This window comes from Callithrix jacchus, chromosome 6, assembly GCF_049354715.1.
Source record: "Callithrix jacchus isolate 240 chromosome 6, calJac240_pri, whole genome shotgun sequence".
NCBI lineage: Eukaryota > Metazoa > Chordata > Mammalia > Primates > Cebidae > Callithrix > Callithrix jacchus.
Window position 1 is genome coordinate 161,247,441 of NC_133507.1, and position 16,045 is coordinate 161,263,485.

The 16,045-nt window shown below is 58.6% G+C and overlaps 1 protein-coding gene across 1 annotated transcript in view; it reads right to left on the minus strand.

Annotated features, from left to right (window-relative positions):
* Nucleotides 1-602: 602 nt before the first annotated feature.
* Nucleotides 603-16,045, minus strand: part of NDUFA10 (NADH:ubiquinone oxidoreductase subunit A10) — a 99,665-nt gene continuing 84,222 nt past the window's right edge. Inside the window, exon 10 of the mRNA XM_078329198.1 lies at nt 603-1,880. Coding sequence (XP_078185324.1) covers nt 1,764-1,880 — 117 coding nt within the window. The 3' untranslated portion in view covers nt 603-1,763. The remainder of the gene's footprint in view (nt 1,881-16,045) is intronic.

Genomic DNA, 16,045 nt, shown 5'->3' on the forward strand with positions numbered 1-16,045 from the left:
CTGGGCACCAAGCCCTGGCCCGGCCACTGCCCTGGAGTCAGGGACCAGTGGTGCATCAGCCACCACGGGTTGCAGAGGACGGGCTTGAGGGGAGAGACACAGACGTGGATGACTGAGTTGTGGACGGTGGTCGAGAATGGGGAGAAGCTGGGGGTGGTGTCTAATGAGGCTGTTTCTGTCGAGGTCTCAGGCCTCACGCCTGAGCCTCCATAGAAAGGAAAAAAATGAGTCAAACAGAGCTCTTGCAAGGAAGGCAAACAAGTAAGCCATCAACGGCATTTAATTCACGGTCATTTCCTTCTTGTTGGAGGCTGGTGCGTCTCACAAGCCCGGAAAGCACAGCAGCCCTCACTGCCCCGGCAAGCTGCCCTCCTCCCTCGGCCGCCCCTGCTCCCCTGCCCGCCCTGAACGTTGCCATGGCCTTCACCCCCCTGCAAATTTACCCCCTCAGCCTTGAATACAAATCATCTCCCGGGATGTCCCAGGCAGGAAGATTGCTTACACATTTCTTGACATTTTAGGAAATGAAGCTGTGAGCCCTTTTGTAAATTCGGTCTTCCTCTGGGATGAGTTACCAAAAGTGAAACTCTCTGGTCAAAGTATTTAATAGGCTTTTCATCCATTTATTTACAAATCATTTTTAAGAGCCTACAGTCTGAGTGAGGCTCTACCGTACATGCTGGGAGTGGCCCTGGGTGGGGAAGGCAGGCTGTGACAAGCAGCGGTGGCCAGTGTAGCTGTGGTCTGTCTCCCGTGGCAAGGCCTGGGTGGGGGTATCTCAGCTCCTCCCGGTGTAGCTGTGGTCTGTCTCCCGTGGCAGGGGCATCTCGGCTCCTTCCGCTGTAGCTGTGGTCTGTCTCCTGTGGCAGGGGCATCTCGGCTCCTTCCGCTGTAGCTGTGGTCTGTCTCCTGTGGCAGGGGCATCTCGGCTCCTTCCGCTGTAGCTGTGGTCTGTCTCCTGTGGCAGGGGCATCTCGGCTCCTCCTGCTGTAGCTGTGGTCTGTCTCCCGTGGCAGGGGCATCTCGGCTCCTTCCGCTGTAGCTGTGGTCTGTCTCCTGTGGCAGGGGCATCTCGGCTCCTCCTGCTGTAGCTGTGGTCTGTCTCCTGTGGCAGGGGCATCTCGGCTCCTTCCGCTGTAGCTGTGGTCTGTCTCCTGTGGCAGGGGCATCTCGGCTCCTTCCGCTGTAGCTGTGGTCTGTCTCCTGTGGCAGGGGCATCTCGGCTCCTCCTGCTGTAGCTGTGGTCTGTCTCCTGTGGCAGGGGCATCTCGGCTCCTTCCGCTGTAGCTGTGGTCTGTCTCCTGCGGCAGGGGCATCTCGGCTCCTTCCGCTGTAGCTGTGGTCTGTCTCCCGTGGCAGGGGCATCTCAGCTCCTCCCAGCACAGGGGCAGATCCCAGGCAGTAGCAGGACACGTCAGGGCAAGGGATAGGGGGCTGTGGAGGGACCCCAGGGAGGCAAGCAGTTTGGATGCTGGGAGTCCCTGCACTTCTCAAGGCTGGTAGCTGATGAGGAACTCAGCCCACCCAGGCCATGTCCCTCCACTCCATGTGCTTCGGGTCCTTCTTAGGCTGCTCAGAGATGCCCCAAGTGCCGGCCTCCGTCTGGATCCGCCCTCCAGGAGCTCCGTCTTGCTGTCTCCGGGGGATGTCCCAGAGCCACACGGATAGTATGTCTACAGGCTGCAGCCCGGCCTGTGGGAGTGAGCTTGAGCCGGCTGGTCCTGCAGTCCTGCCGCCAGCGCTGTGGGCCTTGAGCCTCCATCTTAATGCACAGCAACCTTCACAGGAAGCCCCTGCAGCCTCCTCCTGGTGCAGCAGGGAGTGTCGTGCGAAACCCTGTGCATGAACACGCTCCGACGGGCATCGAGCACTCCAAGGATCTAAGGAATGATATGGGGTAAGAGATGGGGTCTCACTCTGTTCCCCCAGGCTGGAGGGGAGGGGCACAAGCATAGCTCACTGCAGCCTTGAACATCTGGGCTAATGCAATCCTCCTGCCTTGGCCTCCCAAAGTGCTGGGACTACAGGTGCACACCGCCAGGCCTGGATAACTTACTATTTTTTGTACAGGTGGGTTTTCACCATGTTGCCTGGGCTGGTCTTGAGCTCCTGGCCTCATGCAATCCTCCTGCCTTGGCCTCCCAAAGTGCTGGGACTACAGGCGTGAGCCACCATGCCCGGCCAGATTTATTTTAAGTGAACTAATAGGCACCATCTCCTGCCCCGATCCGTCTCCACAATGTCCCATGAACTCTGCCTCCCTCATGCGACAACACAGGCCACTTCTCGGCAGGGTCACTGCCATGTGGAGGGGTGGGGGGCCTGGGTGGGTGGGTCTTAACCTTCTCCTAGTTCCCACTCCACTTCCCACCTCCCCACCCACCCCCAGCCTGACAACCAGGAACCAGACCTCCCACTTTGCACATTTCGCAGGAAAGGAATTGTAACCGTAGGTGGTCCTTCATGACTGACCTCTTTGCTCATCAGCTTTTCGTTTCGGTTTTTAACTGATGAATTGTGCACAGTCGTGACGCCTGGACACATACAATGTATGGTGGTCGGATCAGGGTGACGCGCTTACCCACCGCCTTAAACATTAATCCCTGTTTGGTCCTGGGAACATTCCACATCCTCCTCGGAGCTCTCTGAAGCTGCCTGTGGTTACTACGCGCTGTCATCCGAGGGCGGCAGAGGGCGCCGGGCCTCCCTCCTCCCATCCACTGCCATTGTCCGTCCTCAACAGGTCCCAGCGCCAGCAGCGGGAATCCCTTCCTCCCTTTCTCTGGCGCTCTGCAGCCACCACAGGGAATCCCTTCCTCCCTTTCTCTGGCGCTCTGCAGCCACCACAGGGAATCCCTTCCTCCCTTTCTCTGGCTCTCTGCAGCCACCACAGGGAATCCCTTCCTCCCTTTCTCTGGCTCTCTGCAGCCACCACAGGGAATCCCTTCCTCCCTTTCTCTGGCTCTCTGCAGCCACCACAGGGAATCCCTTCCTCCCTTTCTCTGGCTCTCTGCAGCCACCACAGGGACCAGCCGCCTCCACCCACATTCGTCCTCCACACATGGGCCTGCAACTCAAGACAACCCCACTCCCTCTCGCTCACAGCCGGGTTTTAGTGCAAGCTACCCCCGGGCCTCGGAGCGCAGCTGGAGTGGCCGCCGCGTGCCCACCAGCCTGGCCCTCCCCTCTCAGTCTTCCCACAGCCGCCCCACCTCGGCCCCTGGAATGGAGGCCTCCCCTGTGTGGACGCTGCCTGCTCTTCCTGGGAGAGTCCCTCTCTCTTGCCTCTGGTCCGAAATAGCACCTGCCACGTCCTTGCTGGCCCTCCCTCAGGGCTGGCTCCCAGGGTGCAAAACTGACAGGGGTGCCTCCCTCTGCAGCCGGCCCCCCACCTGTTTTCAGAACTGAAAGTTGCTTGTTTTCAGGACCTGGCAAGTGCTGGAAGGCCCTCGTCTCCCCCAGTCCCCGCCCGCGCGGCCCCGTGGGTGTTAAGTGTGAAGTCAGTGCCAACCCAAAGGTCACTCAAACACGCTTGGTGAATGGATTTTAGCTCAGCCAGTGAAAAGCCACTTCTGTAACGTGGACAGTGACCGGTGCCACTGGATGGGAAAATTGCCGTTCACGGCTGACTGGATTCCCTGGGCCCGCTGGCCAACAGGGCCGTGTTGGGGTCACAACTTGGAACTCAGGCAGCGGCCTGCACCCCCCACCTCTGCATTCGTCTCCATCACTCAGCTCAGGGGGCGTCACATTTTCCCACAGAGTCGAGGACGAGGACGGGGACCCCCTGCCCATCTTGCTTCCACTGACATAACTGATAGGGGTGATAAGGTTTGGCTGTGTCCCCACCCAAATCTCATCCGGAATTGTAGCTCCCATGATTCCTACGTGTTGTGGGAGGGACGGGGGGAGATGATTCCCCCGTGCTGTTCTCATGGTGGTGAATAATCTCACGAGATCTGGTGGTTTTATGAGGGGAAACTCTTCGCCTGGCTCTCACTCACTCCTGCCGCCACGTAGGACGTGCCTCTCACCTTCTGCCATGATTGAGGCCTCCCCAGCCATGTGGAGCTGTGAGTCCATTAAACCTCTTTTTCTTTATAAACTACGCAGTCTTGGGTATGTCCTTATCATCAGTGTGAAAACGGACTAATATGAGGGGGAAGTGTTTTCAGAAACGCCCGGTGTTACAGTAACTGAAAGATGCTTCTCAACATGGACCTTGTTACTCCCTGCTCCCCCCAGGCTGGGCAGCCTGAACCGGGTGTGGCATCCTGCATTTATTACAATGGCAGCTGTGGCTCCAGCCCCAGAACTTCCCCTGTTCAGGAGTACTCATGAGGGTGCAGGGAGGGAGTGCACAGCGACTGTGGGTCAGGCCACGCGCAGGTGTGAGCAGCAGACGCCCTCCGCACGCTGGCTCACACGAGCAGCTCCCAGCCCCAGGATCCGCTAGGGTCTCCACTGGCTTTCCTCAGGGCGGCTGGGTGTCCCCAGCCAGAGAATGGGCATCACTCCTGGAGTCTCCTTAAAGGTAAGTGGGGGCAGGGAAATGAGCAGGCAGAGCACAGGGGACGTTAGGGCAGGGCTGCTCCGGGTGACACTGAAGTGGTGGACACGTGGCACTGTGCGTTTGCCCAAACCCATAGAGGGCACAACACCAAGGGGCCCTAAAGTAAACTGCGGGCTGGGGGATGGCGACTGGCCAGTGCAGGCTTCCCCACCAGGACACACAGACCCTCTGGTGGGGGACTTGGGGAACGAAGAATGCATGTGTTGGGGCAGGCGGCATGCAGAAAATCTCTACCTCACGCTCAGGTTTGCTGTGAACCTAAAACTGCTCTTAAAAAAGTAAGTTTGGGCCAGGTTGTGGTGACTCATGCCTGGAATCCCGACACTTTGGGAGGCCAAGGCAGGTGGATCACCTGAGGTCAGGAGTTCGAGACCAGTCTGGCCAACATGGCGAAACTCTGTCTCCACCAAAAATACAACGATTAGCCAGGTGTGGTGGTGCATGCCTGCAGTCCCAGCTACATGGGAGGCTGAGGCAGGAGAATCACTTGAACCCGGGAGGCGGAGGTTGCAGTGAGCCGGGATGGCACCACTGCACTCCAGCCTGGGCAACAGAGCGAGACCCTATCTCAAAAAATAAAAATAAATAAGTCTTAAAGAAATAAATCCAAGTGATACAATCTTTTCTGGAAGCCCCAGCTGCCCTCCCCTCGTGTGTCCATGATCACAAGCCCCCTCTTGACCAATCAGGAGCAGAGGGGAGGGCTGGGGGCTGTCACGCTCACTGCTCAGCTGTGATTGCGAACACGTCAAGGACCTGCAAACAAGAGCCTGTGCGTTCTGCTCTGCCACTCCGTTTTTTAAAGCAACTCCACCGAGCCATAGCTTCCATACCATAAAATACACCAATTTCAAGTGCGCAACTCAACGATGTTTTAGGAATTTTACAGAATCGTGCAACCATCACCGTGGTACGATTTTAGGACATTTCCATCATCCGAAAAGCATGCCCCATGCCCATGGGCACTCACTCCCCAGCCCCCTTCCTCCCATCCCCTGGCAACCACTAATCTTTCTGTCTTCCTAAATTTTCCAGTTCTGGACATTTCAAATAACTAGCATCACACACCATGTGCTTTTGTGGCTGCTGTCAAGCTCATGCACACGGTGGCCTGGACCCCAGCTTCATTCATGTTACAGCCTAGTGAGGCCGCTGTGTGCACGCACCGCGCTCTGCTCATCCAGTTTCATGGGTGGGCTGTGGGCTGCTCCCACCTTTTGGCTACTGTGAATAATAAGCTCTGAACATCCATGTACAAGACCCTATGGGGACACGTGCTTTCCGTGTTCTTGAGTTGACACTGATTCTACTCCACGTACAAGACCCTGTGGGGACCCGTGCTTTCCGTGTTCTTGAGTTGACACTGATTCTACTCCACGTACAAGACCCTGTGGGGACACGTGCTTTCCGTGTTCTTGAGTTGACACTGATTCTACTCCACGTACAAGACCCTGTGGGGACACGTGCTTTCTGTGTTCTTGAGTTGACACTGATTCTACTCCACGTACAAGACGCTGTGGGGACACGTGCTTTCCGTGTTCTTGAGTTGACACTGATTCTACTCCACGTACAAGACCCTGTGGGGACACGTGCTTTCCGTGTTCTTGAGTTGACACTGATTCTACTCCACGTACAAGACCCTGTGGGGACACGTGCTTTCCGTGTTCTTGAGTTGACACTGATTCTACTCCACGTACAAGACGCTGTGGGGACACGTGCTTTCCGTGTTCTTGAGTTGACACTGATTCTACTCCACGTACAAGACGCTGTGGGGACACGTGCTTTCCGTGTTCTTGAGTTGATACTGATTCTACTCATTTACTTTTGAGGAACACTGAACTGTTTTCCAACACAGCGGGGCCATTTTGCACCCCACTGCAAACACAAGAGCCCCAGTTCCTCCACAGCCTCGCCCACGCTGGTTACCATCTGCCTTTTATTACAGCCATTCTGGTGGAAGCCCAACTTTTATCGTAACAAATTATTTGTAACATACCTCACCGCTGATCACGGCTGCTCATGGCACCCAGGTGTGCCACGCTCTCACTGGCTGGGGCCACGGAGCCACGGACACTCACTGCTGTGCCTCTGTGGCTCTGTTTGGTCAGTGGCCTTTTCCCTGGATCCCTGATGCCGTGACAGCCTAGGGGATAAGAGAAAGGAGCCCAGCACTCGGCTGCAACCCCAGCACCCCACTCCCAGCAGCCCCACTTCTCTTCTGGGACAGCTCCTTCACCATCAGGACCTCAGTGTCCCCACCTGCGAATGGGGCTGATGACTGCATGCAGCTCACAGCAACGTCATGTGAAACAAACCGGTTAAGAGGCAGGTAGAGCCTGGAGAGCCGGCTGGGCCATCCACACCGTGGCGCAGCTGTGGCAGGGCTCTGTCGGTTAGATACTGGCTGTCCAGGCTGGGCCATCCACACCGTGGCGCAGCTGTGGCAGGGCTCTGTCGGTTAGATACTGGCTGTCGAGGCTGGGCCATCCACACCGTGGCGCAGCTGTGGCAGGGCTCTGTCGGTTAGATACTGGCTGTCCAGGCTGGGCCATCCACACCGTGGCGCAGCTGCGGCAGGGCTCTGTCGGTTAGATACTGGCTGTCCAGGCTGGGCCATCCACACCGTGGCGCAGCTGTGGCAGGGCTCTGTCGGTTAGATACTGGCTGTCGAGGCTGGGCCATCCACACCGTGGCGCAGCTGTGGCAGGGCTCTGTTGGTTAGATACTGGCTGTCGAGGCTGGGCCATCCACACCGTGGCGCAGCTGTGGCAGGGCTCTGTCGGTTAGATACTGGCTGTCCAGGCTGGGCCCCAACCCTCCACTGCTCTGTGCCCTGCACAGGCACTGCAGGGACAGACTTCGCCTGCACCGAGGCGGCCACTGATGCACATGTGTTTTACGCCTTTCGTCTCCAACTTGTGCATAGGTCAGTTGCTTCCTGGTTTGTCAGAGGCTGTGTGATCAGTGGAGAAGCTACCGTGTGTGGGGCTTCGGGATGCCCTGGAAGATGGCTACAGCCAGGGTTCGCCCAGATTCCAGCATGTGAGGCCGGTGGATCAGTCAAATGGGACGGCTGGGAAATGAGGCTGGGGAGGGGTGCAGATCCTGGCAGGAGTGAGGAAGTTTCACCCAAACAGCATGGAGAAGACGGCATGGTGAATGTACCATCTAGCCAGCGTCAGCACACAAGGGCATGCACTGAACAACACACATGCAGCGCAGCCAGAGAGGATGAGCCACAGGAAATACCGCTCCCGGGACGATGCCCCTCACAAGGCCCCTGAATGACCGGCTTTCAAAAGGCTTACGTAGATGCAAGCTGGTGACCGAGCGTCCAGGCGTGGGGAGGATCCTCAGACCCGTGAATAGTCAGGACCCGGTTGCCCGCATTTCACCCCTAAGGTGCTGTCATGTGTCTTACTGAGTGGAAAAGAGGGTCTTGGGGTCTGTCTGCTTGAACTCCGAGGCAGAGGCTGCAGTGAGCCAAGATTGCACCACTTCACTCCAGCCTGGGCGACAGAGTGAGACTATCTCAAAAAAAAAAAAAAGTTCAAAGAAGAAAGGAAAAAAAATCCAAATGTCTCTCTTCAGAAAAACTGTGTCAGTGAACACTGTCCTGATATTTGTACACCTGTCTGCAAACAGAAAGGCAGGTATGCTTTCCTGGAATGGGCTCGATGGATGATATTTTAAATTACATTTATTTAACATCAGTTTCCAACATAAGCGAATGACAGCAAAACTGGCGAATTTTCTGCACCAAAACAGTATGTATCTTAGATTTCAACATCTGCTGAATGAGGAAAAAAAATCCATTCTGCATATTGAAAGATCACGCCATGTGCACACACGATGGCACCCGGAGTCACTTCGGCCGAGTGCCCGTGTCCATCTTCATGTAAATTCGGTTCCTAAACACAGCTTACATCTCGGCACCATTCACCTTGACTCACTGTGGCTCCCTTCGGCCCTCCCTCCGGCCCTCCCTCCAGGGAAGTGGTGTTCACGCCAGTGTGTGCCAGAATCATCTTGCTAAACAGAGATGCTGCTGGGTCCGCCCCACAGGGCGCCTGCACCAGCCGGCCTGGGTGCCGCCTGGACACCTGCATGTCTCACGAGTTCCCAGCTGGGGGCTGGGGCCGCTGGTCCGGGACGCGCACTTGGAGAACGACCGTATTTGCAGTGGCGATTTCAGCTTTGCTGTTTGAAACGTACTGGTTTGGACACTGTTTCAGATGGAGGTCTGACATCTTATTTTCATTTCTTAGTCTTACACATTTTTGACATGTATTTTACTGAATTCATATTCTCATTAAACTATTCTCTTGGGCAAAGCACAGGAGATTTTTTTCTGCTCACGAGCCGTGTCTTCTGCCCTCCGCCTGTTTGTCTTGGGTACACGGCGTCCCCTTCTCCTGCGCTGAGTCACGGGTTTCTCTGCAGGACGTTTGCCTGTCACCCAGCCTCCCCTTCCCCGCCTCCCCATCCTGCTCAAGCCTGAGCAGCTCTGACCGGGTCTTCAGTTTTAACACAGCCCTGGAGGGATTTTAAGTCTTTCCACACAAAACCTGGCAAAAGCTTCTCTTCCCCCGCTTGTCTCAGGAAGCACAGGCTGCGTTCAGGCCGCCTTCCTAGGGTTAGGGTGCCGGTGGGAGAAGGTGTGTTCAGATGCACAGGCTGCGTTCAGGCCGCCTTCCTAGGGTTAGGGTGCCGGTGGGAGAAGGTGTGTTCAGATGCTGAGGCCCTGCCCCTGCTTCTGGAACCCTGTGAAATGGCCCGGACCCAGGCGGGCTTCACCTCATTACAGGGAGAGTGGTGCGTCCACTCCTGGTCTCAGGCCACGCCACAGGTCAACACATCCCTGGAGCCTTCACTTCTCCCAGAGAGACTCACCTCAAGTTAACTTCCCACGTCTGCCAGAGTCATTGCAAGACTCCCGTCTCCCAATCCGAGCGTCGAGGAGATGGCCCGTGGCTCTGCTGGTGCACCAGGGGGACGAGGACATGGTGGCAGCTCGGAGCCGCACGGATCTGCCCTCTGCTCTACTCTAAAATCCTCTGCTTCTTTTCCTGGCTACTAATTGTTTTTCTTTGAGATGGGGTCTCACTCTGCCACACAGGCTGGAGTGCAGTGACGCAATCACAGCTCACTGCAGCCTCCATTTCCTGGGCTCAAGTGATCCTCCCGCCTCAGCCTCCCAAAGTGCTCAGCTTGCTGGCGTGAGCCACGGCACCTGGCTTTTGGCTACAATTTTTAAAGTGTATGGTTCTGTTTGTTTTCTTCTGGGATTATTTTTCTAGTTTTCCCTTTCTATTCTGTCAGGGACTGGGGGCAAGGCACTCTGTGACTCTGCTTAATTTTACTGCCTTTGACATTTTTTTGAATGTCCATGAGTAGGGACAAATTGTACTCTCATAAGAATGTGTCTGATTTGGGGAGCAGGTCTCACTCAGCAGCGGCCGCCCCTCCTGGCACAGCACTGGCGTACCCCAGTATTCAGTAAACGCAGTGACTGAGATGAGCAGATGAGTGTGGGACCTGGACATCACATGTGGCCTCTCTGCAGAGCTGGACCTGCAGCCCAAGACTCCTTGCAGGTGAAGGGTCTGGGGTGAGTCACTGTCCCTGGTCAGTGAAGAAGCGAAGGCCATGGGGTAGCATCTATCACGTTTATTGGGGGGAAGCTGAGGCTGCCGGGGACAGCACCTGTCCCAGATGTCCCCAGACAGGTGCTCTGCTCCTTCCTTCCCATGTACCCTGGGCCTCCCCTGTGTCCTGAGGGCCTGTGGACACCTGGCTAGTCCTGTCATTCATCCTCCCCCAGGTACAGGGCACCAATGCCCGCACAATGAGCCACCCCGCCCCTGCCCACCACAGCCTCAGAGGAAGTACATCCTCTCCTGGCATTGCTGTCCTCCTGCCAGAGACCCTGAGGCTGTGCCGGAAAGGAGCCAGCCTAGACCTCTCCATCATTTCACATAGGCACCAGCCTTGCCAAGGTCCCACAGGGCAGAGCGGCTGTCTGAGCCTGGCCTCTGCTCCAGCTTGGCATCCCCTATGCTGAGTGTGGCCCCAGGAACAGCGCCACAAGCTGAAATCCCAAGGCTCACCTCAGGCTCTGACCTCAGGCTCTGACCCCAGGCTGACCTCAGACTCTGACCTCAGGCTCTGACCTCAGGCTCTGACCTCTGGCTCTGACCTCAGGCTCTGACCTCAGGCTCTGACCCCAGGCTCTGACCTCTGGCTCTGAACTCAGGCTCTGACCTCTGGCTCTGACCTCAGGCTCTGACCTCAGGCTCTGACCCCAGACTCTGACCTCTGGCTCTGACCTCAGGCTCTGACCTCTGGCTCTGGCCTCAGGCTCTGACCTCTGGCTCTGACCTCAGCCTCTGACCTCTAGCTCTGAACCCAGGCTATGACCCCAGGCTCTGACCTCTGGCTCTGACCTCTGGCTCTGACCCGGGCTGTGACCTCAGGCTCTGACCCCAGACTCTGACCTCTGGCTCTGAACCCAGGCTATGACCCCAGGCTCTGACCTCTGGCTCTGACCTCTGGCTCTGACCCGGGCTGTGACCTCAGGCTCTGACCCCAGGCTCTGACCTCAGGCTCTGACCCCAGGCTCTGACCTCTGGCTCTGACCTCAGGCTCTGACCTCTGGCTCTGACCTCAGGCTCTGACTCTAGGCTCTGACCTCTGGCTCTGACCTCTGGCTCTGACCTCAGGCTCTCACCCCAGGCTCTGACCTCAGGCTCTGACCCGGACTCTGACCTCAGGCTCTGACCTCAGGCTCTGACCCCAGGCTCTGACCTCTGGCTCTGACCCCAGGCTCTGACCTCTGGCTCTGACCTCTGGCTCTGACCTCAGGCTCTGACCCCAGGCTCTGACCTCAGGCTCTGACCCCAGGATCTGACCTCAGGCTCTGACCTCAGGCTCTGGCCTCAGGCTCTGACCTCTGGCTCTGGCCTCAGGCTCTGACCCCAGGCTCTGACCTCAGGCTCTGACCTCAGGCTCTGACTCTAGGCTCTGACCCCAGGCTCTGACCTCTGGCTCTGACCTCAGGCTCTGACCTCAGGCTCTGACCTCTGGCTCTGGCCTCAGGCTCTGACCTCTGGCTCTGGCCTCAGGCTCTGACCCCAGGCTCTGACCTCAGGCTCTGACCTCAGGCTCTGACTCTAGGCTCTGACCTCAGGCTCTGACCTCTGGCTCTGACCTCTGGCTCTGGCCTCAGGCTCTGACCTCTGGCTCTGACCTCAGGCTCTGACCCCAGGCTCTGACCTCAGGCTCTGACCCCAGGCTCTGACCTCAGGCTCTGACCCCAGGCTCTGACCTCAGGCTCTGACTCTAGGCTCTGACCTCAGGCTCTGACCTCAGGCTCTGACCTCTGGCTCTGACCTCAGGCTCTGACCCCAGGCTCTGACCTCAGGCTCTGACCCCAGGCTCTGACCTCAGGCTCTGACTCTAGGCTCTGACCTCAGGCTCTGACCCTAGGCTCTGACCTCAGGCTCTGACCCCAGGCTCTGACCTCAGGCTCTGACTCTAGGCTCTGACCTCAGGCTCTGACTCTAGGCTCTGACCTCAGGCTCTGACCCCAGGCTCTGACCTCAGGCTCTGACTCTAGGCTCTGACCTCAGGCTCTGACCCTAGGCTCTGACCTCAGGCTCTGACCCCAGGCTCTGACCTCAGGCTCTGACTCTAGGCTCTGACCTCAGGCTCTGACTCTAGGCTCTGACCTCAGGCTCTGACTCTAGGCTCTGACCTCAGGCTCTGACCCCAGGCTCTGACCTCTGGCTCTGACCTCTGGCTCTGACCCCAGGCTCTGACCTCAGGCTCTGACCTCAGGCTCTGACCCCAGGCTCTGACCTCAGGCTCTGACCTCAGGCTCTGACCCCAGGCTCTGACCTCAGGCTCTGACCTCTGGCTCTGACCCCAGGCTCTGACCTCTGGCTCTGACCCCAGGCTCTGACCCCAGGCTCTGACCTCTGGCTCTGACCTCTGGCTCTGACCCCAGGCTCTGACCCCAGGCTCTGACCCCAGGCTCTGACCTCAGGCTCTGACCCCAGGCTCTGACCCCAGGCTCTGACCTCAGGCTGGGTGCCTGGCTCCTCCCTCCCCCAACAAGAGCTCATAGGGAAATGCTTTCCTTTCTGTGTGAATTCAGGCTGGGTCTGGACAAGCCAGGAGGAACAGTTTCCTCCACACCTGTTTGGAAGCAGTTTTCTTCATGGAACTGGCCGCAAAGAAAAACGACTGGCAACTGACAAAACCCGAGGTCTCCGAGGGAAACAAACCCAAACATCCACGTGCCACATGGAAGCCTCTGGTGGCCTGGAGGGTGTGGCTCGAGGGCCCCTCGCAGCCCAGGGCCTCTGCTCGCTCAGTAGCCAGGGTGTCCAGTTCAAGCGGCCAAGCTCTGTCCATGCCCAGAGCCACCTGTCCCCGTCCCCAGAGCCTTGGGGCGGTAGTAACTCTAGAGGGAACTTGCTCAGCCAACCCACTGCCGTCAGCAAGAGAAGGCAGAGGCGGCAGGACCATCATAGGCAGGGGCACACTGGCCCTCCCAGGCTGCCCCCACCCAGAGCTCATCTGCAGACACGGCCGCGGGTGACTTCCCAGGAGCATGCGGAGGCTGCTGCTTTACTGCAAGGTGCCCCTCGAGATGGAATTCCAGGGTCTCGGTTGCAGCCTCCCCCACAAGCTGCCTTGCCTCTCTATTCTCTACAGAAACCCTGGCTCATGCGCACCCCTCCAGCAGGAGGGCCTGACTGGGGAGATGATGAGCCACTCCCTAGGTCAGTGGCGGGCACTGAACCAGCCGCTCTGCAGACGCTGGGCAACCACAGCAAGAGCAGCGCCATTCCTCCTGCCGTGCAGCGTGGAAGACACGTGCTCACAGATGGGCAACCTGCCCATGGTCACGCTGCTGCTGCATGCAGGCTGGAAACCAGACCCTCCTCACCACCAAGACCAAGATGCTCACCTCTGAGCACCGCTCTGGCTCTACGCAGATGCCGGGATGCCCCATGGGGGATGAGTGGACGCACCTCACCGGAGTGCAGGCTGCACCTCGAGGCTCCCAGCACCCCACCGGGCCGGTCAGGGCTGCGGTCTACTTGGTATGGCCAGGCTGAGAGGACCTCCTGGGGACTCAGGCTCCCTCCAGGAAGGACCTGGCCACCCACTGGTCCTTCATGAACAGTTTTCTCATGAAATGGACGGGTTGGCCTTGAGCTGCAAAAGCCAGAGCATGTCAGAGCTGAGGCATCTCCGGGGCTGCCACCCAGAATGCGCCCAGCGGGAAGACACAGAAGTGCTGCAGCTCAACCAGCATCATGGCCGAATGTGCAGAGGGGACTCCAGACCCCCTGCAGGCCGGCCCCACACTGCAGGGCCCAGGGCTGCAGGACCGCAAGCCGGAAGCGCCCTGCATCCAACCCGACGCCTGGAGCAGGGGGATCAGAGCGCAGACTGTGCTGACAATAGGATTGCTTGCAGACAGAAAGCAGCACAGAGCCGCACCCCACACAGAGCAGAAGCAGAGGGCCCAGGGTCCTGCTCTCAACAGGGAGCCCAGGCTACCAGGGCGGACATGGCCCTTGCAGGTTTCCAGAGAGAGGGGCCACACCTTGGCAGCTGGGTGTGCTCAGGACCTGCTCCAGTGACTTCTCCCAGCTGCTCCTCCTCAGCCCCAGCTGGGGGGGTCCGTCACCCTCCCAGGCTGGCACCTGGACACTCAGGCCACTGAAATCCTAGGTGGTCAAGAGCGAGCCCTGCACTCCATACCCACAGCTCCAGCAGCTGGGGAGATGGGTGTGGAGACGAAACAGGAGGGCTTCCGAAGGGGAGGGTGTTACTAAGGGAAGACGCAGTCCCTTTCCACCCACTGTGGAATTAGCTCATTAACCAGCCTGCTCTGTGAGGGGTGCTGGGCCTGCAAACCCCTCAGTGATGCCTCCGAGGGCCCTCCCTGCAGGCACAGTGCTCAGGGCTGTGGAGTGAGCCTCAAGCCCAAGGATTTCTCTGCAATCACCAACACCCCACATCGTCCAGGGATCAAGGTCAATGCTGACGGCTGCGCCTCTCCAGCCCAGCTTCCGCTCATCCCAGGGAACCCCTTTGCTGTCCATATAAAAGCTTAGAATTCAACAGCGGCTGACACTGGTGCGGGACCCTGAGGAGGCGGGGCCGAGGTTTTGTCAGGCACACCTGCATGCACAGGTGCCCAGGTCTGCTAAATGCACTTGCTGCCTTTGGTCAAATTTTGGGGAAAGTCAGAGTGAGGTTCTGCAGGCAGGGAGGAGACCAGGTGGCCCTGTGATGGAATTGCCCACCACGTGTCTCTGACGCCCTGCGTAACTTCTCCGAACCTCAGGCTGCCTTTGGTGAAATGAGGATGAGGGCCATGCCTCCAGGGTTGTCGGAAGGTGCCAGGGAGCCCTGTATGAAGTGCCAGGGCAGTGCCCAGGAGAGGGAAGCCCAGGCCACGGCAGGTGGGTGCTATGCCTCCCGTGGGACTCCTCAGTCCCACAGCCCAGTGCTCAGCAGGTAGTGGGCGTGGCCAGTGGGGTGGGATCCTGAGTAAGAAACTGGACTCCAGGCTGCAGTGCGGCCCCTTCCTCACGGTCCCTGGTGACCCAGGCCAGGCTGTCGGGGTCGGTCTGGCCTGCTGACACCTGACGGACCATGCTTGAGCCAAGGCCCTGGGCATCATCTGACAGCAGCATCCAAGAACTCATACCAGGACAGCCCTGTACCAATGCAGGGGCCCAAGGCCTGCATCCCACAAACTCCCACAGCCCCAGGGACGAAGCTCCCACGGCCCAGAGAGGAACTCGGCTCGGCCACGGCCCAGAGAAGAACTCGGCTCGGCCACGACCCAGAGAGGAAATCGGCTCGGCCACGGCGCAGAGAGGAACTCGGCTCGGCCACGGCCCAGAGAGTAAATCGGCTGGGCCACAGCTCAGAGAGGAACTCGGCTCAGCCATGACCCAGAGAGGAAATCGGCTCGGCCACGGCGCAGAGAGGAACTCGGCTCGGCCACGGCCCAGAGAGTAAATCGGCTGGGCCACAGTTCAGAGAGGAACTCGGCTCAGCCATGACCCAGAGAGGAAATCGGCTCGGCCACGGCGCAGAGAGGAACTCGGCTCGGCCACGGCCCAGAGAGGAACTCGGCTCGGCCACGGTCCTGTGCCCACCTTCACCACAACCCACTGGGCTTCCTGCAGCCACTGCCAAATGCCCGAGGGAGAAGCTGCACAAAGACCAGGAGGCCGCTGCTACCAGACACAACCAGGGTGCCTCCGCCCCTCCGCAAGCCCTGCCCTCCCTGCCAAGACTCAGGCCTCCAGGCCCAGGGTCCCGTGGGGCTCCTGCCCGCCACACACCAGCCTTCCTGCTGCCCTGCTCCATTCAGTGGAGAAGGACTATGTCACAGGCCAGCCCAGCTCCTGTTGCCAGGTGGCAAGAGGGGCGAGG